The 24,564-nt window shown below is 51.8% G+C and overlaps 2 protein-coding genes across 4 annotated transcripts in view; both read left to right on the forward strand.

Annotated features, from left to right (window-relative positions):
- The window catches only part of Capn5 (calpain 5), a 59,993-nt gene that overhangs the window by 23,182 nt on the left and 12,247 nt on the right, over positions 1-24,564 (forward strand). For all 3 annotated transcript variants that reach the window (XM_021167937.2, XM_085841511.1, XM_029479915.2), the window contains exons 3-4: positions 8,177-8,308; positions 23,583-23,791. In XM_021167937.2, coding sequence (XP_021023596.1) covers positions 8,177-8,308; positions 23,583-23,791 — 341 coding nt within the window. The remainder of the gene's footprint in view (positions 1-8,176; positions 8,309-23,582; positions 23,792-24,564) is intronic.
- On the forward strand, positions 14,354-16,519 carry Omp (olfactory marker protein). The gene has a single exon (XM_021167938.2). The coding sequence runs from the start codon at positions 14,478-14,480 to the stop codon at positions 14,967-14,969; it is 492 nt and encodes a 163-aa protein (XP_021023597.1). The 5' UTR covers positions 14,354-14,477; the 3' UTR covers positions 14,970-16,519.

Below are 24,564 nucleotides of genomic sequence, written 5' to 3' on the forward strand. Positions count from 1 at the left end.
AGAGTAATTTATAAGGGGGTCAGTCTAAACTGTCCAGGGGTGTTTCTAACTCTGAAGAGCAAAGGGTAGGAGAGGAGAGCTATCCAATCATTAGCGCCAGTCTCCGCTGTCAATTTGGTAAGGGTCTCTTAATGGTTTTATTTATTCTCTCTACCTGTCCTGAGCTTTGGGCCTGCATGCACAATGTAGGCAGGTCCATTACCTTGGCAGAGAGTCCTGTAACATAGTAGTCAAAGGACCTAACCACACCTTTTAATTTCTTGGCCCCCAGGCGAGTCAAATACTGTCCATAACTTGATAGTGCTCAGGAGTGTATCTAAAGCTGGTCTCTCTGATGTCATAATAATTTTTAGGCTCCTTGACTGCCAGGATCATTGCTCCTTGAGTCACCTGTTTGGCAGTTAGATCTGCTATCTGATTTTCTTTAGCCACAGCATCTTAGGTCTTTCTCTGCAGATGTCAACAGCCCTCTTTGTCTGTATATTGCTCCGTACAGTGGCAAAAGCATACCTGCTGTCAGTGTAGACTTTTCTTTTGCCATTTATGGACCTTGTCTCAAAGTCACAAGTTCAGCTTTCTGGGCCGACGTCCCTTCAGGGAGGCTGCTGGCCTAGATCACTTGCTTTCTGTCCACCACCGTACTGCTGTCCCCGCCTTCTGCTTACCTTTAACCTCGAGGCTACTGTCATCAGTGTACCAGCTCGAACCCTCAGGCCAAGGCTGATCTGATCCTTCAGATCATTTCAAGTACCAGTTTCTCAGCACAGTGATGAGTAGGTGCAGTCTCACGCAGTGGGACAGCAGGTGGAACGAAGCGAAGGTCACTCGTTCAGTCAACAAAAAGTTCTGATGTGTCACAGGAGCATTGGTAGTCATCCATCAGTCAGGGGGCTTTTGGATAATGCTTTCAAGAGCGTGGGATGCCATTACAGCTAGTTACTGTCCCAGAGTAAGCTTATCAGCATCCTTGACAAGCAGATTATGGCAGCAATAGCTTTCAGGCAAGAAAATCACCCGCTGGCAACAGGGTGTAACTTCTTGGATAGGTAAGCCACTGGCCTTTTTCAAAGTCCCAAAGTCTGAGAAAGGACTCCTCTGGTGACCCCTGATCTCTCTTCCACATAAAGAGTGAAAGGCTTGGTTAGGTCAGACAAAAGCTGGCCATCAGTAGGGCCTGTTTTATTTCTCTAAAGGCTTTCAGGTTATCTGGGATCCACACAAACACTTCCCCTTCCTTGGTTAGGAGGTACAATGGGAAGCTAAGGTCGCCAACCCAGGTGTCTAGAGTCTGTAGAAGCCAGCAAGTACCCAAGAATTTTCTTACTTGCCTTGGCGTAGTTAGCCACTACTTCCCGTCTCGAAGGGTGTATCTCAAGTAAGTAACTTCAGTCTGACACAGCTGAGTCTTTTTAGCTGAGGCTCGGTCTTCAGTTGCCCAGGTTTCCTGTCTAGATCCTGTCTTTTTCTTTCTCTCCTATCAAATTTCTCTCTTGTCTAAGATCCCTCCTGTTTTCTCTTTCTTCTGCCTCCCGCCTCTCTCTCTCTCACACACACTTTCTCTGCCTCTTTCACTAATCACATAACTGTCTCCCTCTCATAATACACCTTCTAATCTCTGAAGTTTCTTTCTGATATCGGGAGCCAACTGCCTTATGAAGGCCGGCCAGGCCACTGAGGCCTTCTGGGCTTCCTAGGTAAGATCAAAGGGAGTGAACTGCCTGAAGGCTTCCATAAGCCTTTCAAGGAACATTGAGGGAGGTTCGATCGGCCCCTGCATTACCTCTTACCTTAGCCAAATTAGTGGGCCTGTCTCGAGGCACCTTGGAGACCAGAGCCTGGCATTAGATTTTCAAGCTCTCCTTACCTTCAGCCATGTCGCAGTCGCAACTGGGGCGAGTCAAAAGGAATCCCATGTCAATCTCATTTTGTAGCTGTGTAGACCGCCCGTTGGCTTCCGGGCCATTTTTCTAGCCTCTAACAGAATTCTCTCTCGCTCTTCGGTTGTTAAGAGCATCTGCAACAGCTGTTGATAATCATTTCAAGTAGGCTGATGAGAAAACATAAGGAACTCTACCAACCCTGTGAGGCGTTGGGGATCCTGAGAAAGATGGTGGTTAGTTTTTCAGTTATAAATACCAACAGAGGAAAATGACCAGTACTGAAGGGTTTAAAGTTTGGGCGGGTCCACCAGAGTCCACCCGGACTCTGTGCTCTGCAGTTCCATGTACCCGCAGCGGTCCGCCTCTCGACACCCCGAGGGGTTTAGGGTTCCCTCCGCGGCTGGGGTTGAGGCTGTGGATAAGGGGAAGGTTGTGGATTAGGCCACTCAGGAGGCTTCATACAACCACAATTTTGAGAAGCAAAACCAAATTTTAAACAATCTATTTTTTTTTTAATGAACTCTAAAAACATTACTTGCTACAAAGTTTGGCTGTCCGTTCCTGCACACAAACACAAGAAGGTGTAGCCGCCAATATATCTGTTACAAATCGGGTTTCTAGGATAAGAATTAAAACATATTTATACTTTTGAAACTATTTAGAAACAAAAATGAAATGGCCGTATACATTTGCTCATTTAAACCAAACAAAATTCTTAATTTTTCTAGCTGTAATTTCAAGAGAGGAGCACCTTGTCACCTGATGAATCTAATTATCACAAGCACAGAGATTTTTGTAGAACTTGAGAAGCTGCTGGTCCCTATAAGAGCAGCATTTATAATCAGCTCCTAGCAGGGCTTCTCTAGCCACATTAGATTCCTAACTACAGGTGCAGGGCTCCAAAGACCAATTAAAACTGTTTATTTTATTTTATTTTTTTACCAAATTATCCCCAGATAGTCGGAGAGTATTGCTTTTCTCAAAACCCATTCTCTCACATCTCAGGTGTAAACTATCTCTAGTCAGGGTATAAAGCACCTATGAGAATTACCTTTGCTTTTCTAGATTTTCACATAGCTCTAAACACATACACAAAAACACATAAAACAGAAACCAACAGATCCAGACACATTTGACCCTTTCTTGTCCTCTACAAGCAGGCAAAAGAATTAGACGATTTTGGAGGGGGAAGCTTCCGCTTCAACAGAACTCGGTCCCTCTGACCGATCCGGAGACGGCCAGGCGTCCCTGGCTCTCCTTACCTCCCAGGGCGTCCCCCGGGGCCACAGCCTGTGGTCCTCCTAGCACGTCTGCCGACCACAGTCCTCCAGTCCTTACGGCCCAAAAGGACAGCTGCAAATACCGACCGCGCGCGCATTTCAGACCCCATCACCCCATCGTCTACAAACACCAGCATCCATTTCTACCTAGACGACCAAAACCAGAGAAGCACACTTGTTCCTCACTCTGCCAGGTGTAAAACCAAGGCACGAGGTGGGACTCGAACCCACGATCTCGCAACCCGAAAACCAAGACACAAATTCAATAAACTCAGATGGATCTGAACTCAGACTTCGCCATGCTTCAGAAACATAGGACAAGACACAAACAACCCAACACAACAAGCACATGTTCCAATGTTCGTTTCAGAAAACAGACACTCAAAACAGAGACACCGGCCGGCACACACACAAAAGGGGATCCCCATACCTCCAAGTCGGTTCTCGGGTGTGAGGGGTGGTCGCGTTTCCCGGCCCATGCACCAAATGAAAGACCCACAACGTGAGGACTCCCTCACGTTCTGACTCAGGAGAGGCGACACCCCAAAATCACCCACAAGAAACGATCTTGCTGCAACTGCAAGAGGATTTTTATTCGAGAGCCTTCTCGGGCCCATGGTCATACACCACGCAGGGGTAGAGGACCATGGCGCCCTGAGTAGCTGAGTAAGGGGGTATTTAAAGGAAGAAACCACAATTCATGGAGGTGGGGAGAGTGTTGTTGGAAAATACCAAAAATACCAGTTAAGCGTTACAAGGAAGTATAAAGTCACAAGTGTCAGGTTATCTCTCAAGACAGTTTCTAAGAGCCCCTAACAATCTAAGAGCCCCTAAAGATAGCACATTTGCATTGCAGGTTCCAGTAATGGTCAGGGTGCCATTCTTTGAATTGAACCCAGGAAGCGGGTAGGTGGAGGAATGTCGCTATCTGTTTTATGACCAGTACCTGGAGCACTAAGCCACAAAGGCTACACTCCCAAGCCTGGGCCCAAAAGCCTCGAATTTTGTTTTTACTTTGCTATACTTTTTTAATACTTCTTCAATAGCACCAGGGGGTTTTAACTCTTGACAGGCCTCAAGAATAATGTGGTGTCACGGACCCCTAAAATTCCTAGGCCTTGTTAAATCTTATCTTGTCTGGAGAATCCCCATTTAACAGGATAGTATATCAACTTGCTCTTGGCATGGAATGTAGCTTGTGGTAAAGATTTCTATCTCAGTGAGATTCCCAGGCTCTTTCTGCAGACAACTGAGTTAATGGCTCTGATTTATTGTAGTGCTTAATTAGTTACTGTATAGGTTAAACTTCTTGCTGTAGTCTGGAATTTTGGAACACTGGGAGAGGCTTTAGCTAATTCAGAATTCAATCTTAAAAGGCACTTATTATAAGGTAATGCTTAATAGAGGGCACGTGGATCCATACACTAGACTAACTCGGGAGTGGAAAATTAATTTTATGGGTTAGAGGGATGGCCAAACTCCAGGAGGGAGCTTCCTTGAAACTCTTTTCCTCATGAGAAAGCTTCCAGACTTTCATCTGTCAAGCTGACTCCACCAGAGCATGTGGCAGTGGAGAGGGTCTCAGGGTGGGAGGAGAGAGGGGCTCCCGGTGCTTCGCAGCTGTGCCTGGTCCTTGCACCTCGAGGGGCTGGTTTCCCATCCTCCACCCTGCAAATGCAGGAACACAGAGGTGTTCAGACGTGTGTCCAAATCTCTGAGACATAAAGGCAAGTGTAATATAATGACATCTTTTTACAGAGGTTGGCAGGTTCTCTGAAGGTCTGCCGCATCCGGTTCAGGAAAACGCAAATTGATCTGGGGCTCATCAGTTAAGGGAATATTAAACATCAGAGTCAAACAAACAAACAAACAAACACCTCCTGGGCCATACAATGTGACGGGATGCCACCGCTTGTCTGGTTGTTCCTTTTAAAGAGCAAGGATGGGGGCCACCTCTGAGTTTGATCCCTGGGGCCCATGTGAAGGTGGAAGGACCAGGGCACGCATGTGCTCCAGCACACACGCACATCAGACATGTCCACACAGGAATGATGCTAATTAATTAAGGACTCCACCTTATTTTGGATCTCCGTCACCCAGACTCATTTCCCATGAGCCATCTGACTTTATTTATTTATCTAGCTCCTCATACCTGGCTACTGAAAGGGCTTTAGACAAAGTGATGGAGTTGAGATTTCCCACCTCAGTAGTCTCTTCATTTTTCCCAGCCACACATGGCTGCCTTTACAAGTCGGCTCTCAGTGCAGGGTGAGTCCCCGCAGTACACCCACCCCTACCCTCTTACAGGAGAGAAATGTATCAGCCAAAGCTGGAGTCGGTGCTAATTACAACCTACTCAGAACAAGGCTAATATCAATATTTTTCAACTTCAGGGTTCCGTTTCCTGACTCGCTCGTTACTCCCACCCACCCCCATATTTTCCGAGGTTGCTATGAATCAAGGTATATGTGACTCCGCCATCCGTTAAAACTCAAAAATTCCCGTGTATCAGCGGGAAAGCAAAGAATTCACAGCTCACTGTGGGGCCTCAGGTTGCTCCGCCCAGCCCTTACTGCAGGGAATTCCCATGCCAAGCCACCTCTTCACAGAAGTGGGTGCCCTGGGCTCACCTGCATCTCCCTATCATTCACCCCTTTGCTGAGCAGTTGTTCAGGCTTGAAGCCTTCCGGGAGTTTCCAAACACAAATTTGACTTTGGCTCTTTTTCGTCCTTTAGGCAGGCCCGTTTCCTCTGGGCAGACAACACAGCCACAGCTGCTTGTCCTGTCACTCTCAGCCAGGGTCACACAGCTGTCACCGCAGCTTCTTAACAACCCGTCCCATGTGTGCTGCTTTCAGTGACTGCGGTATTAGTCTCTAGCCAGTCCATCAGCTGTTTTGGAGGACCCAGGGGTACCCATGTGGTGGGTCCCATACAACAAGGATACCATCCCTCACTGTATAGCATGGGCATGCTAAGGAATGATGCTAAGTTCATTAATTTAATATCATTTAATTTAAAACTTTCAATGCTTAATTTAAAATAAAATTTTAAACAAAATTAAGAATTAAAAATTAGCCGGGCGGTGGTGGCACACTCCTTTAATCCCAGCACTCGGGAGGCAGAGGCAGGTGGATTTCTGAGTTCGAGGCCAGCCTGGTCTACAGAGTGAGTTCCAGGACAGCCAGGGCTACACAGAGAAACTCTGTCTCGGAAAAAAAAAAAAGAATTAAAAATTAATTTAAAGGTTAAACTATTTTAACTTTTTAATTTCTTATCACATAGAGGCTTATTACCCTGGGATTTTTCCTGAGGGTGTGCCTCAGCCTGAATTTCCCTGGCCGTAGAAAGCTCAGCCTCAGCTGTAATGTCTGAAGGCCCTCCGTTAGGGGGCGAGTCACTCCAGATCTTTTTCCTACAGATGCTCTACCCTGATCTGTCTGTGGTTCTGTCTTCTGTTTAGATGCCACTGATTTTGTGACTTTTTTCTGGGAGGTATGAAGGCCTTTCTATCCACCCCTGACAGAGAGAGCATGGGCAGATCAAAGAAAGGGTTTTGTCCAAGCCAAACTCAGAACCAGTGAGTTTATTGGAGTTTCAGGGGCAGGGGCCATTCATAGGCAGCTACATCTCCCAGGAATCTCATCCCCAGTCAGCTCTTTCCTTAGGGAGCAGCAGTTACAACATCAGGACTCGGGGTGGGGAGACTCAGGAAGATCCTGGGGAGACCTCTCAGGGTCTCTGATGCTCATGAGGCTTGTGAACATTTCCCCTGGCCCCCTGCCCAAGGGAATGCAAATAGTCCCAGCTCATGGGTCACTGCAGCTGCTTCAATATGGAGATGATCATGCCAAGCCCAGAGGGAGCAGCTCATCACAGGCATCCATCCACTCAACCTCTCATCTGTGAAATGGGCAGAGTGCTCAGTTCTCAGGGCCAGCAGGCTTGGATCATGGTGCCAGCACTATATCTGAGTTATAACGCTGTATCTTGGTGTGCCCCCTCCCCCACCTTCTCACCTCCTCAACTCAGCTCTCAGCTCTGGGGGAGCTAGGCACTGATGGAGAGGAGGCCTGGGTGGGCCTGCTGAAGGCAGTCACACTCACAGCTCTGGGAAGACTTAACCTGGGCAGGGAAGGGACCCCTCACACCCAGCCCTGCAGGAGCCTGGCCCACATGGAAGTATTAGGCTCTGAGGCTTCTGTGACTGTGTGCCTAGCTGCTTCCTTAGGCTATTTGCTCTCTCAGAGATCCAGCCAGAATCTGTCTCCAGGCCCGGCAGGGTGTCAGGTCTTGTGGGAGACAGAGAGCTACAATTTCAGATTGTGTCTCTCGGTGCAAAAGCCAAAGCGGTAAATTTCCCACCCCGCAACAGTCCCCTGGGGGCCTTTATGGGCAGCCCTGAAGAGTGAGCCAAGCTTCCCCGAACTGGGGGGAGGGCAGGACCTGAGTACTGCCAGACGTGACTCCGCCCAGCCACTGCCCTAGACTGGGTCCCAGCATATCCTGTGCCCCTGCAGCCATACCTGCGGGTCTCCGTAGAAAAATCCAAAGGATTTCTGCCCCATTCGAGCATCCAGGTATCCTGTGCTCTGACAAGTCCCTGTTCTTCTCTGGGCTTCCACTCCTCATCCTTAGAACACAGTAGCAACCCCGTCACTGCCCAGAGCTCCTCCCTCCTTTTGTGATCACCATGAGTCCTTTTGGGGGGTTGTCACTTGACTGCACTGTGGCTGGTCTCTGGGGAGACCGGGTGGTCAGACAGGGAGATCCACTCAAGGCAAGAAGATGGTGGCCCACGGTGCAGCACTCTGAGGTCCTTCCTCGGCCACCACTCCTCAGCACACCTTAGTGGAAAGAAGTTCCAGAAAGCTGGATTGAGGGGTCAGTTGGCCTCACCCCTGCCTTGTGTAGGGGAGGGGCTGGTAAACCTCCACAGGACCAGCTGTCCTTTTCCTGCCTTGGAGGAGCACCTGCTCCCTCAGTTCCTCATGTTACTCCCCTCCATCTCTGCAGGATATCTGTGACGATCCCCGGCTCTTCGTAGATGGCATCAGCTCCCATGACCTGCACCAGGGCCAGGTGGGCAACTGCTGGTTTGTGGCTGCCTGCTCGTCACTGGCCTCCCGAGAGTCACTCTGGCAGAAGGTGAGGCCTGGGGACAGGAGGATGCTTGGGCTAATCAAATAGCCCACGGCTCTCATTGCCCAACGGGTGTGGCATCAGTGAGAAGTGTGGCTTCCTGAAAGCCGGGTGCTGGGATGGGCAGAGCATCCTAGTTGGCAGGTTGGCCTCTCCTCACCTGCTTAGCCTGGGATCCCCAAGGTGGTTCGGGTGTGTCTCTTCCTCACTACTGAAGGGCAAGCATCTGTGGGGCAGAGAATACTGTGAAATATGCACACTGCCTGTGGTATCTCGGTGTGGGGATACCACTCAGCGCTCAGTAACTGCTGAGTGGCATGGACCAGTTACTGTGTTTCCTGGGCTTCAATTTTCCCAGTTGTTCAGCAGGGTGTGGTCTAGACATGTTCTGTGATTCCTGGGTTCATGATGTTGATGTTCTGGGCCAGGGGCAAAGGTTTGGGGCTTGAGGGATGGGTCTTAGACCTGCCACTTGGACCTTTGTGGCAGCACCAGCAGGAGATCTTAAATCAAGTTCTTAAATACAGTTCTTCAAAGAAACACCTTCCTGGGGAGGGCAGGCTGTCTTCAGTTCCATAGTGAGTTCAAGACTAGTTCAGATGTATGAAACCTTGTCTGAAAGCCGGGGAAGACAATGAGGAGGGGGAAGGGAGGGGGAGGAGAGGGAGGGGGAGGAGAGGGAGGAGGAAGGGGAAGAAGGGGAAGAAGGGGAAGAAGGGGAAGAAGGGGAGGAACATGAGGAAGAGGAGGAAGAGATACTGCTTTTATAGGACTCTTGGTAGTGACCTGTATTATAGGACTCTCAGTCAGTGACCTGTATTAAAATAATTATTATTTGAACAACATAAAAGTGTTCCAGGCAGGGGAGATGGCTCAGCAGGGAAAGGTCCTTGCTCTCAAGCCTGAGTTTGGTCCGTAGGGCCCACGTGGTGGAGGGGTAGAATAGACCCCCCCCACACACACACACAAGTTGTCCTCTGACCTCAATATGTGCCCCCTGATACATAAGTAAATAAATAAGTACGTTTTAAAATAAAAAAAGAAGTGTTTCCATGAGACAGGACATGGAAATAGGGTAAATTTTTCCTTGTATTCCTAGGCATCCTTTGGCCATCAGAGGGAGCTGTGTCCTTAGCCAAAGCCAAGACCTTGCACTCTGTTAACCTCTCCTGATCCTGGACAGGAGCCCCTAGCCACCCAGCACCCTAGACACCCAGTAGGTGTCCCTGTGAGGGTCACAGCAAACTCATATCGTGGGCCCTTGGTGCTCAGATAGAGTCCAGTGCTATGGCTTACAGGGATGGGAAGTCCATGGTGGGCGGGCTCACAGACTGGAGAATGAGAGAGGGTGTGTCTGTTGTGGGAACCAAGGGCCAGAGAGGATTCAGGCAGGAACAATTGTCTGGGTGGAGGACCATCCTCAAGGCTGCAGCCTCCAGCCCCTAATCTGAGGCTGGAGGGGTGCGAGGTCCTGTGTGCTGCTCCACCCTGCCCTGTAATTGCCTGTTTATCTGAGTCTCCCCTCTAGAGGTGAACTCCCCAGGGGCATAGCTGGCCCAGTCTGCCCCTTCCTGCTGAGTCTGGTGTGGTGAACAGAGGGGGAGCCCAGAGAACAGAGGGCTGCGCCACCTTGAACCCAGTTCAGCCCCATGGCTCCAAAGCTGACCTTGCTGCCCCTTTCCCTGGGTGTCTGATAGTCTGGGTAGACTGGAGCCTAACCAGGACTGCGTTATCAGGCCTCCCAGACCCTACCCCCTATTTATCTCTCAGAGGAGGTGGCCTGGCTGTTGGCAGACCTGCTTCTCATCAGTATGCAACCTCAGTCTCCTGCAGGGCTGAGTGAGAGTCCAACCACAGTGGTCTCCAGGAGTTTGGCCGCAGGGGATGCTGGGCAAGGCTGGGTGCTCGAGGCTAATTACATTCTACCTCCTGGTGCTGCTGTGGTGACAGCCTCTGGTTCCTGCAAGGAGGCCCTGGGGAGCTCATTACTGTGCCTTTCAGCCCCTGCTGTCCCCACTGACTGGGTCCTGTTTGTTGTCACCTCTCTTGTTCTGTCCCATTGCCCTGCAGGGCCTCCCCTGCTCTCCTCTGGTTTCTCCCTGGAAGGGCAGTAGGGGAGTTGCACCCTGAACCCCCCACCCAGCTGTACGTTCCCAGTGCTGAACCTCAGATGCAGAGGTGCCATGCCTGGATCACTCTTCACCTTCCTCTGGGAAGCTGCTCCTTTATTCCTAGACCTCAAGGTGACCTGGGGCTGGTGGACACAGCAGTCAAAGCCAGCCGGGCTGAGTCTGTTCTGGCTGCTGGTCCCTGGCCTCAGTGTGAACCTGACTTTCCTGTCCTAGGGACAGATCCTGGGTGTTTGAAAGTTCCTTCCTTGCACACTTTGGTTCCTTTCCCCTCTTCCCTTGTGCTTCGACCTAATCATGTGTTCTGCAAGGCTCCCTCTCTTAGGGGCTCCCAGGGCTTCAGTATGCCCCCCGCCCCCCCACCACACTCAACTCAGTGGTTTGTTCCCTAAGGCAGAAAGTGGATGTGAAGTGACGAGGCCACAAGAAGCCACAGTTAGGATGCGATAAAGTTAAATACTTGTCACCAGGCTCAGCTTAGGCCAAGCCTCTCCAGTGCCTGGTGCAGCTCCAAATGCAGAATGAGCCTGCTGCCCACTCTCAGCTGCCTGGGACTGAGGAGGAGCCAGCTGGGGCCCTGGCTGGAAGAAAAAGCAGAAGTGACCATGATGCAAAGCAAGAACATTTATGCGCTGGGGTTGGGGAGTGAGGCATGAGATTGACAGTCCTAAGCAGTGTTAAGGAGAGCCTGGGGATATTGAGACCAAACAACAATTTTTGTTTCCAGTTTAATTACTTCCCAGTTTTCAGGGATTGCAGCAGGAAGATCTTGAGTTCAAGGCTTGCTTGACCTACTGATTAAATTCTGTCTCAATACCAAGGAAAACAAGAACAACAAGTCGAATGTTTCCCACGTCCCAGCTCATGCCTCCATTATGGACTGGGTCACTTAGAAGTGATGGACAAAGGACTGAAGGTATCCTGTGTGCACAGGATGTTCCAGGGACTGGAAGATGTGACGTGCACAGAAAGCCTGGGTGACTTTTACCATCCAGAGGCAGCGGCATTAGGGTCTCCGTATTTCCTTCTAGTCTTTGCTGGCGCTGAGTTCTCACACACACTTCTGCAACCACAGAGGCCACTTTAGAGTGTGTGGCCTTTCTCTCCTGAGTTTCCACCGCCCTCCCATGTTGGGTGGCTCCTCACAGGGTCTGTCCATGGCTGGCTGTATAGCCTTGTCTTTCCTCCCTCACTGCCCACAACGTACCACACAGCTCATTGCTGGCTCTTGCAGTCTGTGAGTCCCTGTCACAGCATTCACATCCTCTACCCTAACTTCCTGCAAGGTGTACGTACCCCTGTGCTAAGGAGTGGACCAAGCCTCCCTAGAGGTTTCATGGCTCTGATCCTCATTAGGAGAGGCTGAGCCCCTCTCCCTTCCCTCAGGATGCAGGGACCCTACTTTTCCCCCTGTGAGTGTCTGCACAGATGCCAGCTTTCTTGGCCTCAGCCTCCGATGTTGCTGTCCTTGCCAGCCTGCTGTGCTGGCTTTTTGCCTGGCACAAAGTGCTTGCCACTTCTAATTTCTCAGCCTTTCTGGAGATAATTGTGTCTATGAGGTTAATCTCTGCCCTCTGCCCTTGACCCCCATAGCTCTGGTTCTTGGCATCGGCTCCGTCCATGTTGACCTTCAACCACTTACTGATGTCCCCACAGCTTGTCTAGATCTCCGCCCCCCCCCTTTTCCTGAAACGCTTCAGAGAATCTCTACTTCACCTTCTAGACCTCTGAGTCCCTTAATCACCTTTTGTCATTCATTCATTCATTCATTCATTGAGCATTCCTGCCATTTATTCTGCCTTCTGAGCCCCTCTCCCTTCTCTCTGAGCATGGCAAGCCCTGGTCTCATGTACCGTGATGAACAAGACAGACGTAACACCTGCCCTGTCAGGGCGTCTGGTCCACCAGAGATATCTTAGACACAGAGCAAGAGCTGGGGGCCAGCTCAGTGGGAAAGCACCTGTCTGCCCTAGGCAGAGCTTGGGCTTGCGTCCCCAACATCCTACTCACACACACCAGCTGTCACACCACACACTCATTTACACTTATTCACACTCACACACACACACATCACTCTCTCAGACATGGGAACAAACACACAGACACAAGCTGAGCTTGCCATGTGGCTAGGTGGGGACAGGGGCTTGTTGCCTTCAGTCTGCCTTCAGTCCTGGACCTTTATAGTGCTTGGAGAGAACCGACTCCCTCAGATTGCCCCTCCCCCCAGCCTCACGTGTCCACACATGCACAGGTAGGCACACAATAAATGAATAAATAAACAAATAAATGCAACGAAAAAACTTTTTAAGATCAGTGTGTAGTGCTGGGAGCACTGAAGCGGTTTCTCGTCAGAGCGTAAGTAGCACTGCCTTAGCGACAGCTCTCAGGCTCCCGCCCGAGGGCCAGCCGGTGAGCAGGCAGCTTCACCTCGTCTCTTTCCAGTTCTGTCTTCGGGAATTGCTGCTAGTGGCCCCAAGGTCTTACCCCAGGGGTTGAGGTTGATTTTTCTCAGCGCTGGGATCTGAATCCAGGATCTTGTCCGTGCCAGCTGAGCACTCTATACTGACGCCTCTGAGCTCCTCCTTCATCCCAAAACCCCCACTGGAGAGGCTGAGGCAGGAGGATTGTGAGATTGAAACCAGTCTAGGCAGCTTTCTGAGATCCTGCCTTAAAATAAAAGGGAACTGATCTAGGGCGTGTGGTTCGGTTACAGAGCCCTTGAGTTCAATTCCCAGCACTCTACAAACAAAATAAAACAGTTTGCCATGGTGGCTCACACCTGTGAGCCCAGCACGTGGGAGGCTCAAGCAGGAGGGTGTCTGGGAGCTTGAGGCCAGCCTGGATGGCTACACAGTGTGGCCCTGCGCCAAACAATACAACACAAAACAAACACAAACAAACAAACAGAACAAAGCAGGCAAGTTGCCCATCATGCATCATGGGGCTCTGTGCTGGTCATAACCCCAAACCCCTACTGGTTCACTTGGCCTCCATCTGGCAATAGCATGTACTTCTGGTCCCCTAGACCGTTCCAGTGGTTCCAGCTAGTCCACCTCACCCCATGCCTCTTTCGTGTGTGTGTGTGTGTGTGTGTGTGAGAGAGAGAGAGAGAGAGAGAGAGAGAGAGAGAGAGAGAGATGTTCTGAGACAGCAGCATTTCTGTCTCCACCACTCAGAGGCACTCACAGACTCCAGTTCTGCCATCTGTCCACATACACTGTCTGGGTTCCTCCTCCCACTGACATTCCCTAGTATGTAGGTCCCCAGCTTCTTCCCTGGCCTCACGTCTCCCACGGGAGGTGGAGGATCAGTTTAGGCGAAATGGCTGGTAGGATTTTGGTGGACGTGAGAGCCAAGCCTGTGGCTATGTGGTTGGATCGATCAAACCACGGCCTCTGGGAGTCGAGCCAGCCGACTGGCAGATGATTTGGGATTTGAGGGCTGCAGGTTCAGATGAGAGGTGACAGCTGGGCTGGGTCCTGATGGTGATAAAGGAGAGGGAGACACCAGGGCATCTGACAGGACCTGACAGGGGCTATGAGAGAATGGGGTGGGGGGTGCGGAGGAGGAGGCAACCATGGAAAGTTGGCTTGGCTGACTACAGAAAACTGAAATGTGTGCCACCGGAGCTACCCCGCCCTACCACCTCTTTCCTGGACAGTCTTCGGTTACCTCCATGTGTCTATAACCCCACCTATCTCCCAACAGCCCTGTGGAGTGTTCCACTCTTCACAAACAAGCAAAGCTCCAGCTTGCCACTACCACTGTAGTCAAGGTGGTTGCCACAGCAGTTGATATCAGTGCTCTGGTCCCCAGGGAGCCCATCACTCTCCAGCCTGCCTACAGCACAGCTTTACCAGTTAGGAGGCAGTTGGACACACACACTCCTGTGTCCCCTGTTCTGAGAACTGGGTGGGGCCAGAAAGGCTGGAAAGGGAGGCGGGCCTTCAGGTGGCCTCTTCTCTTGGCATCGGAGGATCCAGCCCACTTGATTCCCTGACGCTGGTGGTAGTGGTGGCAGTGGCAATCGCTGTAGCACTTGGGCCATGGCAGAGGATGGGCCGCAGAAGCAGCAGCTGGAGATGCCGCTGGTTCTGGACCAGGACCTGACCCAGCAGATGCGGCTCCGAGTAGAGAGCCTGAAGCAGCGTGGGGAGAAGAAGCAGGATGGCGAGAAGCTGATCCGGCCAGCTGAGTCCGTCTACCGCCTCGATTTCATCCAGCAGCAGAAGCTGCAGTTCGATCACTGGAACGTGGTTCTGGACAAGCCGGGAAAGGTCACCATCACGGGCACCTCGCAGAACTGGACGCCCGACCTCACCAACCTCATGACACGCCAGCTGCTGGACCCCGCCGCCATCTTCTGGCGCAAGGAAGACTCCGAAGCCATGGATTGGAATGAGGCAGACGCCCTGGAGTTTGGGGAGCGCCTTTCTGACCTGGCCAAGATCCGCAAGGTCATGTATTTCCTCATCACCTTTGGCGAGGGCGTGGAGCCTGCCAACCTAAAGGCCTCTGTGGTGTTTAACCAGCTCTGATGACAGCCCTGGCTGCCCTGCCCCTGGCCCCACCTCTCCCTTGCTTGGACCTCCTTCCTCATGTGTATTTTGGGGACATTCTTCTAGCTGCTCCTCCTGCGCTCATCTTGGCCAGAGTTCCCCCGAGTGCTACATCCCTTCCTTTTCCCTGGTGCCAGTGCTGCGGCTCACAGTGATGTCCCATGGCTCCGTAGTCTAGAAGCTGGATGCTGCTACTATAGACTGTAGAGGCCTTTTGGGTCCACATGGGAAGATGGATGGGCCCCCTGTGGTGAAGAGCGAGCGGGATTGAGAGATGAAGAGACTGACCAAGAGATGCAAACACCCAGTATTGATTCCTCCCTTCAGGGACGGGAGACTGAGACTGGACAGGAACACCTTCCGGGGAACCTGGCAAGAAGGTGTTTGCCCCTGCTGGCCAAAGCTGGAGCCAGAAGGCGAATGCCCAGCCTCTGGCAGCAGCAAGGTGCTCCTCCCAGTGTCGGCAGCAGCCCGCTGTGACCTTAGGGCCTTCAAGACACGGGCAGGATGACAGCGGGGCTTGATCTGACTGACTTTCCAGGTCTGGGCCTGGTTTTTATGGAGAAGTCAGAGAGCGTGTAGAAACTGAAACAGCTCTAGCCACCCACGCTCATATGGGTATTGAGAGATGGCATAACTATTTGTATGGATGTGGGCCTGAGGGCTAGTCCTGGTAAGGAGTAAGGCTAACTTTAGTTTAATTATTGAGCTGGTACTGGCTTGTGGGCTTGGTGGAGGTGATCCTGACTGAGGCGTCCTTGGTGCAGTGCTTTTTGAACTGGGAGACTGAGACTCGAATGGTGAAGCAGAGTTAGAGGGGTCCAGGGCTCTGAGCTAGCAACACTGATGTCCCTGTTAGGAAAGCTGGCATTTGCTGTCACCCCCTGGGCATTTCCTGGCTGTTCTCCTGGAGTGCAGACCCCTGAGTAAGGCTTGGGGGGCAGTTAGGATGCCTGACGTCTGAAGTGGGCTAGAGCTGTCTGGCTGTGATGCCTAAACTGACAGGAAAATGGTGGCACAATTATCAGCAGGTTCAGCCCTACCCCAAGTCTCATTGTCCCTCGCCTTGCACATCCTGAGAGCCTCCCATTGCCTGTCACCTAGCATCAGCCAGAGGTACCTCAGCAGTGTCCCCTGACTGTCTCAAGGCTGCCTCCATCAGGAATACTGAAGGAAGGATCTGTCCCAGCGGGTGAGCTGCCAGGACTGCAAGCCCCAGCTCAGGTGCAGGATTCTGGAGGCAGGAGATAGGCTGTGGTACCGGTGTCTCTTGTCCCGGTGCCTCTGCTCTGTAACATGCTTGCCGAAGCACTGGCCGGTGCTTCTGGACTCTGCTGACTCTAGGGAGCCACAACCAGACAGTGCCTCTGCCTTTCTGCTTCTCTTCCTGACCTCTCCCTACAGCTTTAGAGACCCCTTTGGTTCACACTGCCTGTGCCCCAACTCTGCCTCACTCTGATCCGTCTGCCCTGTGGGGACATGAGTGTCTCTGTTGTGCCTGTTTCACAATAAAGACTGTGTGCCCTCCCCTCTGTGGTGTGGTGTGTGTGCCTCCGTGGTGTGGTTTGCACATCTTGCTGCAAGCCCATAGCATCAGAATCCTTCTCTCATGGGCCCTGTGGCGCTGAGCAACTCCACCCTGCCAGCCTTGAGGATGAGGTCGAGCAGTGAGATCTCTCATGAGGACTGAGTTTCACCTGTCAGCCAGGTCTCCTAGCTGCCCTGCAGGTACCAATCCTCTAGGGTATGAAAGAGCATGCTAAGGCTATGCTTGGGACAGGGGAGTGTAGTGGGTAGGACTGATACTAATTTAGTGTGGTCTTGGTCACTGTTTGGCTGTGCCCTCTAGAAACCCCTGACCTTCTCCTGGGCTTGACCTTCCAAATAGAGTCTCTGGTTCTGTGCCACATCCTCTGATCTTGGCATTGGGGTAGCTGACAGTGGCATCACCTTAGGGTTCAGCCTGTATTTGGATAGGGACAGCTAAGGCCCAGTGGAGGAGGCCTCTATCCTGGGGCATGGAGGCATGGACTGGGAGTTGAGCTCTCAGCCCCTGGACCTTTGATCTCACAACTGTGACCTCCTGTGATGGACGGGCTTGGGAAAGATACTCTCCCACCTCTTCTGAGGACCCAGGTCTGTTTGGATGGCTTCCTACAGAGAAAGAGGTTCCTCATTAAAGCTGGGTTTCCAGAGGCTTCCGTGGGTTGGCTTGCAAATGCCCCTACCTTCCAGGTACTCCAAGGGGATGTCCCTCAGCTTTTGTTATCTTACCCCTTACTCATAGCGTTCAGAGAAACCTCCCTAGGCTGCCTCCCCACGGCACGGCGCAGGAGCCTCTGTGTTCTCACAAGTCCCTCCCCAAATGCCTCCATCCGTTGCATCCAGCCAGCCTTGAAGCTGCTGGCCTCTGAGAGGGGCAGAATTGAGCCGAGTCCAGCTTCCAGCCCCTGTGAACTGCAGTGGTCAGGCACAGTCCCCAGAATGCACACAGTGGATACGATCCATTTGCCATGGAAACCACTGGGAATCACGGAGCGAGGAGTCCTGCTGTCCTGGATCCTCTGCCTGGCAGAAAGCCAGCGTCTGTAGCTGTTCTGCCAGCCACTGACCTACTGTGTGCCCCAGGCCACCTTTCTGGCTGGTTTCCTCCCTGGTAGTAAGTGGTGCTCACTTTACTGGTTGCCAGGGAAGTCCAATGAAGAATGTCAGTAAAGCGAACACCCAGGAAGTTGTTTGTTCTCCAGTGGCCTGCTGTTACGGTCCCAGGGACGCCTACAGACTCTGTGTCATCTTGAGAGAAGGGTTGGAAGGTCTATTCACTGAACAGGAACTTAAGGTTCAGAGAGGTGAAGGGTGTAGCCAGAGACTGCACGGCAGGCTAATGCTGATGGCGGCAGGTGTTGAGAAGGGGTGAGTTCTCCCCACTATAATCAGGCTCAGATGTCCCAGCTGAAGGGATGGCTGACCCTCACACTGTGCCTAAGAAGGGAAGACCAACATTCTCCTGCTCTATGAGCATGAGTTGCTGTGGCCAGAGCAGGGTAGCCCACCCTGGGCTCTGGACACACTGTTCCCGGGGCACAGGGATGGCTCATCCCTTCCTGGCCTCTCCATTCACTGTATCTGAATGTGAAATTGGAAGCTAAGACTTGAGGAGTCCTACGGCAGGGCCTGCTGAGTTCAGGACTCAAAAAGGCCTGGGTCTCACCTCACCCAACTCAGGCAACGCAGAATCCCCCTGGCAACCTTGGCGTTTCATCAGGGTTGCTCAGAAATGCCCTAAGCCAGCCCTGAGGGTCTAAGGCAGGGATCGGAAAAGCTCCTGCCGGTCCCACATTCATCACACTCGATTTCACGTCGCTCTCACTACACACAGGGCCTGGGCAGTGCCACCCTCCCTGGACTCTTGACCCATAAGGCTAGTTGTACACAGGGTTGGGTGCTGTCCAAGGGGGATTCCAGCCAGGTGCCTGAACCTGAAAGCTTTCCAGGAAACTCAACACCAGGGGGCACAGTGGAGCACCCTCTCTGTGCTGAGTGATTCCCACCCAGAGCCTGTGAGAAGCTCTGCCTCCCATAGCCGTTCAGCTTTAGACCCTGAACGCCTCTCTCTCTCCTCTCTCTCTCTCTCTCTCTCTCTCTCTCTCTCTCTCTCTCTCTCTCTCTCTCTCTCTCACACACACACACACACAGATGGAGACAGAAAGACACAAAGACAGATACACGTACACACAGAGACAGAGACAGACAGACAGACAGACACAGAGAGAGACAGACACAGAGAGACAGAGAGGTGGGCAGTGTTGAAGGTTCTTGGACTCTGGGAGGGAGGTTTCCCAGGAGCTATCTGCCTCCTTGCCCCAAGGTTCTCAGACTGACATGTCTGCAGATACCACAGCCCTCTACAGGCTGTGAAGTTCCCCACAGCATTCTGTTATCATCGTTGTAACAGCCCTGGAGTTGTGGGTAGGAGACTTAGGGGCCTCACTGACCAGCATTAGCAGTTTCCAGCTTTGGTGCTGGGCCAGGCCCTGTGCTAGGTGCCAGGGATCCGAGGAGGAGCCTCACTGAGAGGGCTCTGGGGAAAGAGACTAGTGCTGGGACCAAGAGGGTTGCCCAGCTGCCTGGTTAGCTCTCAGGGATGAAGGAAGGGGCAGGGCAGGCATAGCCAGGACACCCTGTGAGGTGTCATGAGTTTTGCAGTAATGGTAGGGTTGTTTGTTTGTTTGTTTGTTTGTTTTGTTTTGTTTTATGGTTTTGCAAGACAGGGTTTCTCTCTGTAACAGAGCTCTGGCTGTCTTGGACTTGTTTTGTAGACCAGGCTGGCATCAAATTTACAGAGATTTATCTGCCTCTGCCTCCGGAGTGCTAGGGTTAAAGGCGTGTGACACCACACCTGGCTACTCATAGTAGATTTCTCTGGAGCCTAGAAGGAGATGCTGGGGCCTGAGGTAAGAAGATCAGCAAAGTGTCCCCACTTCCCTCCTTAGGGTTCCCACTAGCAGGTCAGGCACTGGTGTCCTGGCGACATGTAGGGACCACAGAGCATCCCTTCACAGTGGCCACTCCCAGTCGCATCTTTACTCCTCTCAACTCCCCAGCATCACGTCTTCCACCAATGCTGACGGGTTCCGTTCCAAAAGAGAGGGACTCGCTAGAGCTGGAGAGATAGCTCAGCAGTTAGAGTGACTGTTGCTTTCCCAGGGAACCTGAGCTTGAATCCTAGCACACACATTGGCTCACAACCATCTGTACCTGCTGGCCTACAGGAGACAGGCCTGAGGTAGCACACAGACATGCATACAGGCAACTTCCCCTGCTTGTTAATATATTATAACTTTTAACTTCTCACTAACTTTAATATAATATATATGTATGTATATACATATACAGACATATAATTACTATAATACTAATATGCAGCCAAAATATTTTAAAGTAGTCCAAAATGTTTGGAACCCAAAATTCCAGACTTCAGGATTTTTTGGTATTTATGCATTTTACTCCTTGAGCGTTCCGAATCTGAAAACTCCAAAACCCCAGCTCCAAACTCAAAATCTTCTGAGCACCAGTTGGTGCTTAAACCTTTCAGCTTTGGGAACCTCGGGTTCAGATTAGGGGTCCGGAGGGATTTCATACACACTAAGTGCTTTAGTTTTAAAATGCACAGGGTTGGCAGTCTGCTTATGTGGGATCCAAATACAACTCCGTAAAAGCCATGGCCCAGTCACTCTTTCTTCTGTTCATTTTCCCTGCAATTTATTTATTGAAGAAACTGGGTCATTTGTCAGAGGTGGATTTTGTTGGTTGCACGCTCATGAGGGTGTGAGTGTCGTGGTCTCTGGCCCTTGCCCTCTGTAACCTGCATCTGTCCCAGAGACTTGATTAGATTCAGAGTTTTGTGTTTGTTTTGTTTTTGTTTTTGTTTTTTTACCTTCAGAAGTTACATCTTGTCTTCTTGTCCCCACTCCTTCCCCCTCCTCCCTCTTTCAGTGATGTAACCACTGAATAAACCTTCTTTAGGTTCTGTTTTCTTTCCAGCCGGGATCTCATGCATGCAGCCGTCTCAGAGCTGGCTGTGCGGCTGTGCAGGATATCTGCTCGCCCTTCCTCCACCTCCTAAGTGCTGGGATTACAGGCATGAGATATGACATCAATTTGGTGTCAGGGAGCCAACCCAGGCATCCTACACCTTAGACAAGCACTCTACCAGTGAGCTACATTCCTAGCCTTTAGCCTGGAATTTGGTCTCAAACTCCCCAGCCTCTGCCCCACAACCCAGTGCTACGGTTTTATACACCACAATCGTTGATGCATCACTGGCTTCAAAATAAAAGTCACCCAATCTCATCCTTCCTTCCTCATTTATTACCTGGGAAATTTTTTTCCAGGCAGAGACACCCCACCTTTATCTTACTGTTTGGTTGTCCTATGGTATGAAAAAACAAACAAACAAACTAACTAACTAACTAACTAACAAACCCAGGTCTGTGTTTCATCCTTAAATTTCCCATCTCAAGAAGTTTCCTCCGGTAGTGACTATTTGGTGTCACTGTGACCTCGTGACTTAGACATGCTCACTGTGTTCAACGCACTGCCATTCCCTCCCTAAAGGTCAGGCAGGTTCTGTTTGGGCTTATCTAGGGGGCCTCCTTGACTGCGGCAGAGCCAGATGTGGCATGTGGATAGATGTGTCCGGACTCTCCTCCCACTAGCAGGCAGCAGAGGGGCTGAGGATGGAAAGCCACTGTGGCGCCCACCCGACACTAACTCTAATGGCTTTGATGCAGGAAGGGAAATCGAGGCCTCCAGAGATCCTGACTCTGGATCTCCGGCCCTGGAGCCTCATTAGCTTCTTCTTGGGCCACCGTGGGCTCAGTGCCAAAACCTTGAGTTTGACTAATGATCCTTGCGGGTCCCAGCATACCTCCCCATGCCCTTTGAGGGCTCCTCCTCCTCCCATCTCTTGCAGTCCAGAGCACCCAGTGCAGAGTCTCTGCGGAGGAGCCAAGCCCTTGCTGTGGCTCTCTATGGTTCTGTAGCCTTGGGCAGCTTCTCTGGGCTTCAGTTTTCCCATCTGCAGTAGGATGACCCCACCTTGGGTAGGCCCCAGTTTTTACTCAGTGCTCTATCTTCAAAGCAAACTGGGGAGCCAGGGGAAGGGGTCAGAGCAGAGGCCAACCTGGGAGCTTTTATTTCAAAAGGCCAGAGTTGGCTGAAGACAGAGGTAAAGAGAGGAAAGGGTGATACTGGACCATGTCAGGTTGCTGACCTGGGCCCAGGTTGCTAAGCAACCTGTATTGGAACTCTGCTTGTGGGAACCTCTACCAGGGCATCATCCTGCAGAGTTGTGAGGTGGGGGCACTGTGGAAACAGCTGGCTTGTGCCTGGTACCTCACAGTGCTCCATACAGAGGAGTGGTGGTAGTACCTCTCCCCAGAGTTGGCATCTTCATCTTTTAGCTCCCAGTGTGTCACCAGAGACTATTCTCCTTCGCTTGTGTCCCTGTTGATAGTATAAGCGTATAAACAACACATCCCTAAAGGGGTGGGGGTGGAGTGCGGAGGCTCCGGCCAGCACAGTTAAGGCTGCAGCTGTGTGCCACCCCTGCCTTCGTGCCTGGGCACTATCTGATCCACAGTGACTTTCTTCCAGAAGGAACTGCCTGAGTTCCAGGTGGGGCTCAGCTGTGCTTGGAGAGCTGAGGCGTTCCCCCTTCTCTGCCTGATTCTTGGGGTTCCGATGACCTCTATTTGTCCTCGTGTCTTTGGGAAGACATCTGTGCCAACTCCTAGAACATGTGCTCAGAGCTGAGGTTAGCTCCGGGGTGCTCTCTATTCTCTTCCCTCTATCCCATGGGTGCCCCCTTGCGCCTTCCTCTCCCACCAGACTCAGGCTTCTTTCGGACTTGTATTAAGCCTGGGTCATCTTGGCCCTCAATGTCTCACATGGCCCTGGGCCCACACGGTAGTTCATATACTGCAGAACAACTCATCTGTAAACACACAGGCCTGGGTTTGAATCCTAGCTTCAAACCGAGAACTACCTGCCTCCACAGCATGTTTTTATGGTTTTCCTAACCCTGTGGGCTCTGGATGAGTGACTTATCCTCTCAGAGCCTTAACCATCTATCAGGCTGAGACGGGCAATGGCAATCTCTCTGTGGAGATTGTACTGTGAAAATTACAGTGAGCTAATTTGTGTCAGGTCCAAGCCCTGCCATTGGCAAGGAGCTTCATAAATACTAGATACTAGAGTCCTAATGCGTAAATGAGTTTATTCATTCAGTCAACGTATGTGTGACACACATGCACCTGTGCCAAGTGGATGGGAAGCAAGCCTTGCCTGCAGAGAGCTGACCCTGCAGAGGTAGGAGCAGACCTTGGGTGAAGCACCACATGGGCACTTGACATATTAACCCAGCGAAAGTGCAGAGTTTACAGAAGTGCTCGGCCCAGAAGCTGAGGGATAGGGGTCCTTGTCTGGTCTAGAGTTAGGGTGGGCTTCCTGGACAATGAAGTGGTCACTGATGGAGTGTGAGGCGTAAGGTCAGGGAGCTGGATGAGGAACCATGAGAGGGTTGAGAAGTGAGGCTGGGTAGGGAGGGAGGCACCTTGGGGGAGTAGTGCCATTTTGTGGGTCTGCCACTGCATGAGGGTCAGGGTGACTGTGGGCATCAGTGCTAATACAGTGTCTTGGAACCAGAGATGGTGAGGGCCGGTGCTGGTGTGAAGCCAGAGGACCTGCGAAGAGCTGCTTAGGTGGGGAGGGAGACAAGAGTCTGCTGTGGCTGCTGGAATCCACTTGGGGCCCGGCCTGGGTGGCTGGGGTGTCTGGAACAGATGTGAGGGAGGCTTGCAGGGAGGGGAGCCTGTGGGATCTTACAACACTGCCTAGAAGGGGCTGACAGGGTCTCTGGCTCTGACAGACATGGAACCCAAGTCCTAAGACCAGACTGTTCACCAGGTCCACGGTGTTCACGCAGTGATAGGATGAACTCCAGTACTCTCGTTCTGTTTCTCTGGCCATATGTACCCCCCTTTCCTCGGGAGCCAGATGCCTCTCAATGCCTCCATTCTCCCCACCCAGGTCATCCCAGACTGGAAGGAGCAGGAATGGAACCCTGAGAAGCCTGACAGCTATGCTGGCATCTTCCACTTCAACTTCTGGCGCTTTGGGGAGTGGGTGGACGTGATCGTCGATGACCGGCTGCCCACAGTCAACAACCAGCTCATTTACTGCCATTCCAACTCCAAAAATGAGTTCTGGTGTGCCCTGGTGGAGAAGGCCTATGCCAAGTAGGTGCGGCTGTGGCCAGGCTGGGTGGCTGGGTGGGTTGCCCAGGTGGAGCTGTCTGAGTAGGATGGCCAGACTGAGTTGCCGGGCCAGTGTGAGCCGCTGATGGGTCCCATGGGCCTTTAGGAAAGGCTCCTGTCACAGAGAGGTGAGGGGCTGGTGCCTAGCACACAGCATGGTCAAAGCTTGGGCCCAAGAACCTTGCCAACTAGCTCTGTTATTGTCGAGGTGGAGACCTGGGGGAAGGCAGGCATCCTGCCACAGTTGAGTGGGACTGACACTTCTATGTAGGGCAGTGACTCTCACCCTTAAGCACTTGCCACCAAACTCCCTTGGGGGCCTCTCCTGGGATGTGGCCCTGAGATCCCGTCTGGATGGTGGACCCTGGGCCAGATGCCTGTCTTCCTCTTGTCAGACCTGGCGCAGAATGAACACCAGCAAAGGTGCACTGAGGAGTGAAACATTTGGGGCAGGAGTGCCAGCTGGTTTCAGCCAGCTTGGAAGGAGCCTCTCCCTGGATTCTCTTCCTAGGTCTTTAGAGATTGTGCATGGAGGGATGGTCAGAGGTGGCAGAGAGTGAGAGGAATCATAAGAGTGTGAGTTCAAGAGCCTGCACGGAAGAGAGGATAATAATTGGAAAGACGTATCCAGGAAAAGACACCTGCAGATTTAACCCTAAGAAAGCAGAGCTGGTCCCTTGGTGGCCAGTGATTTCTACTAACTAGTGGGGCGGCAGTATGGGGCCTCCTGCTGGTTAGGTAAGCACCGCATCATG

This window comes from Mus caroli, unplaced genomic scaffold (assembly GCF_978045245.1).
Source record: "Mus caroli unplaced genomic scaffold, Mus_caroli_1 scaffold_8, whole genome shotgun sequence".
Taxonomy (NCBI): domain Eukaryota; kingdom Metazoa; phylum Chordata; class Mammalia; order Rodentia; family Muridae; genus Mus; species Mus caroli.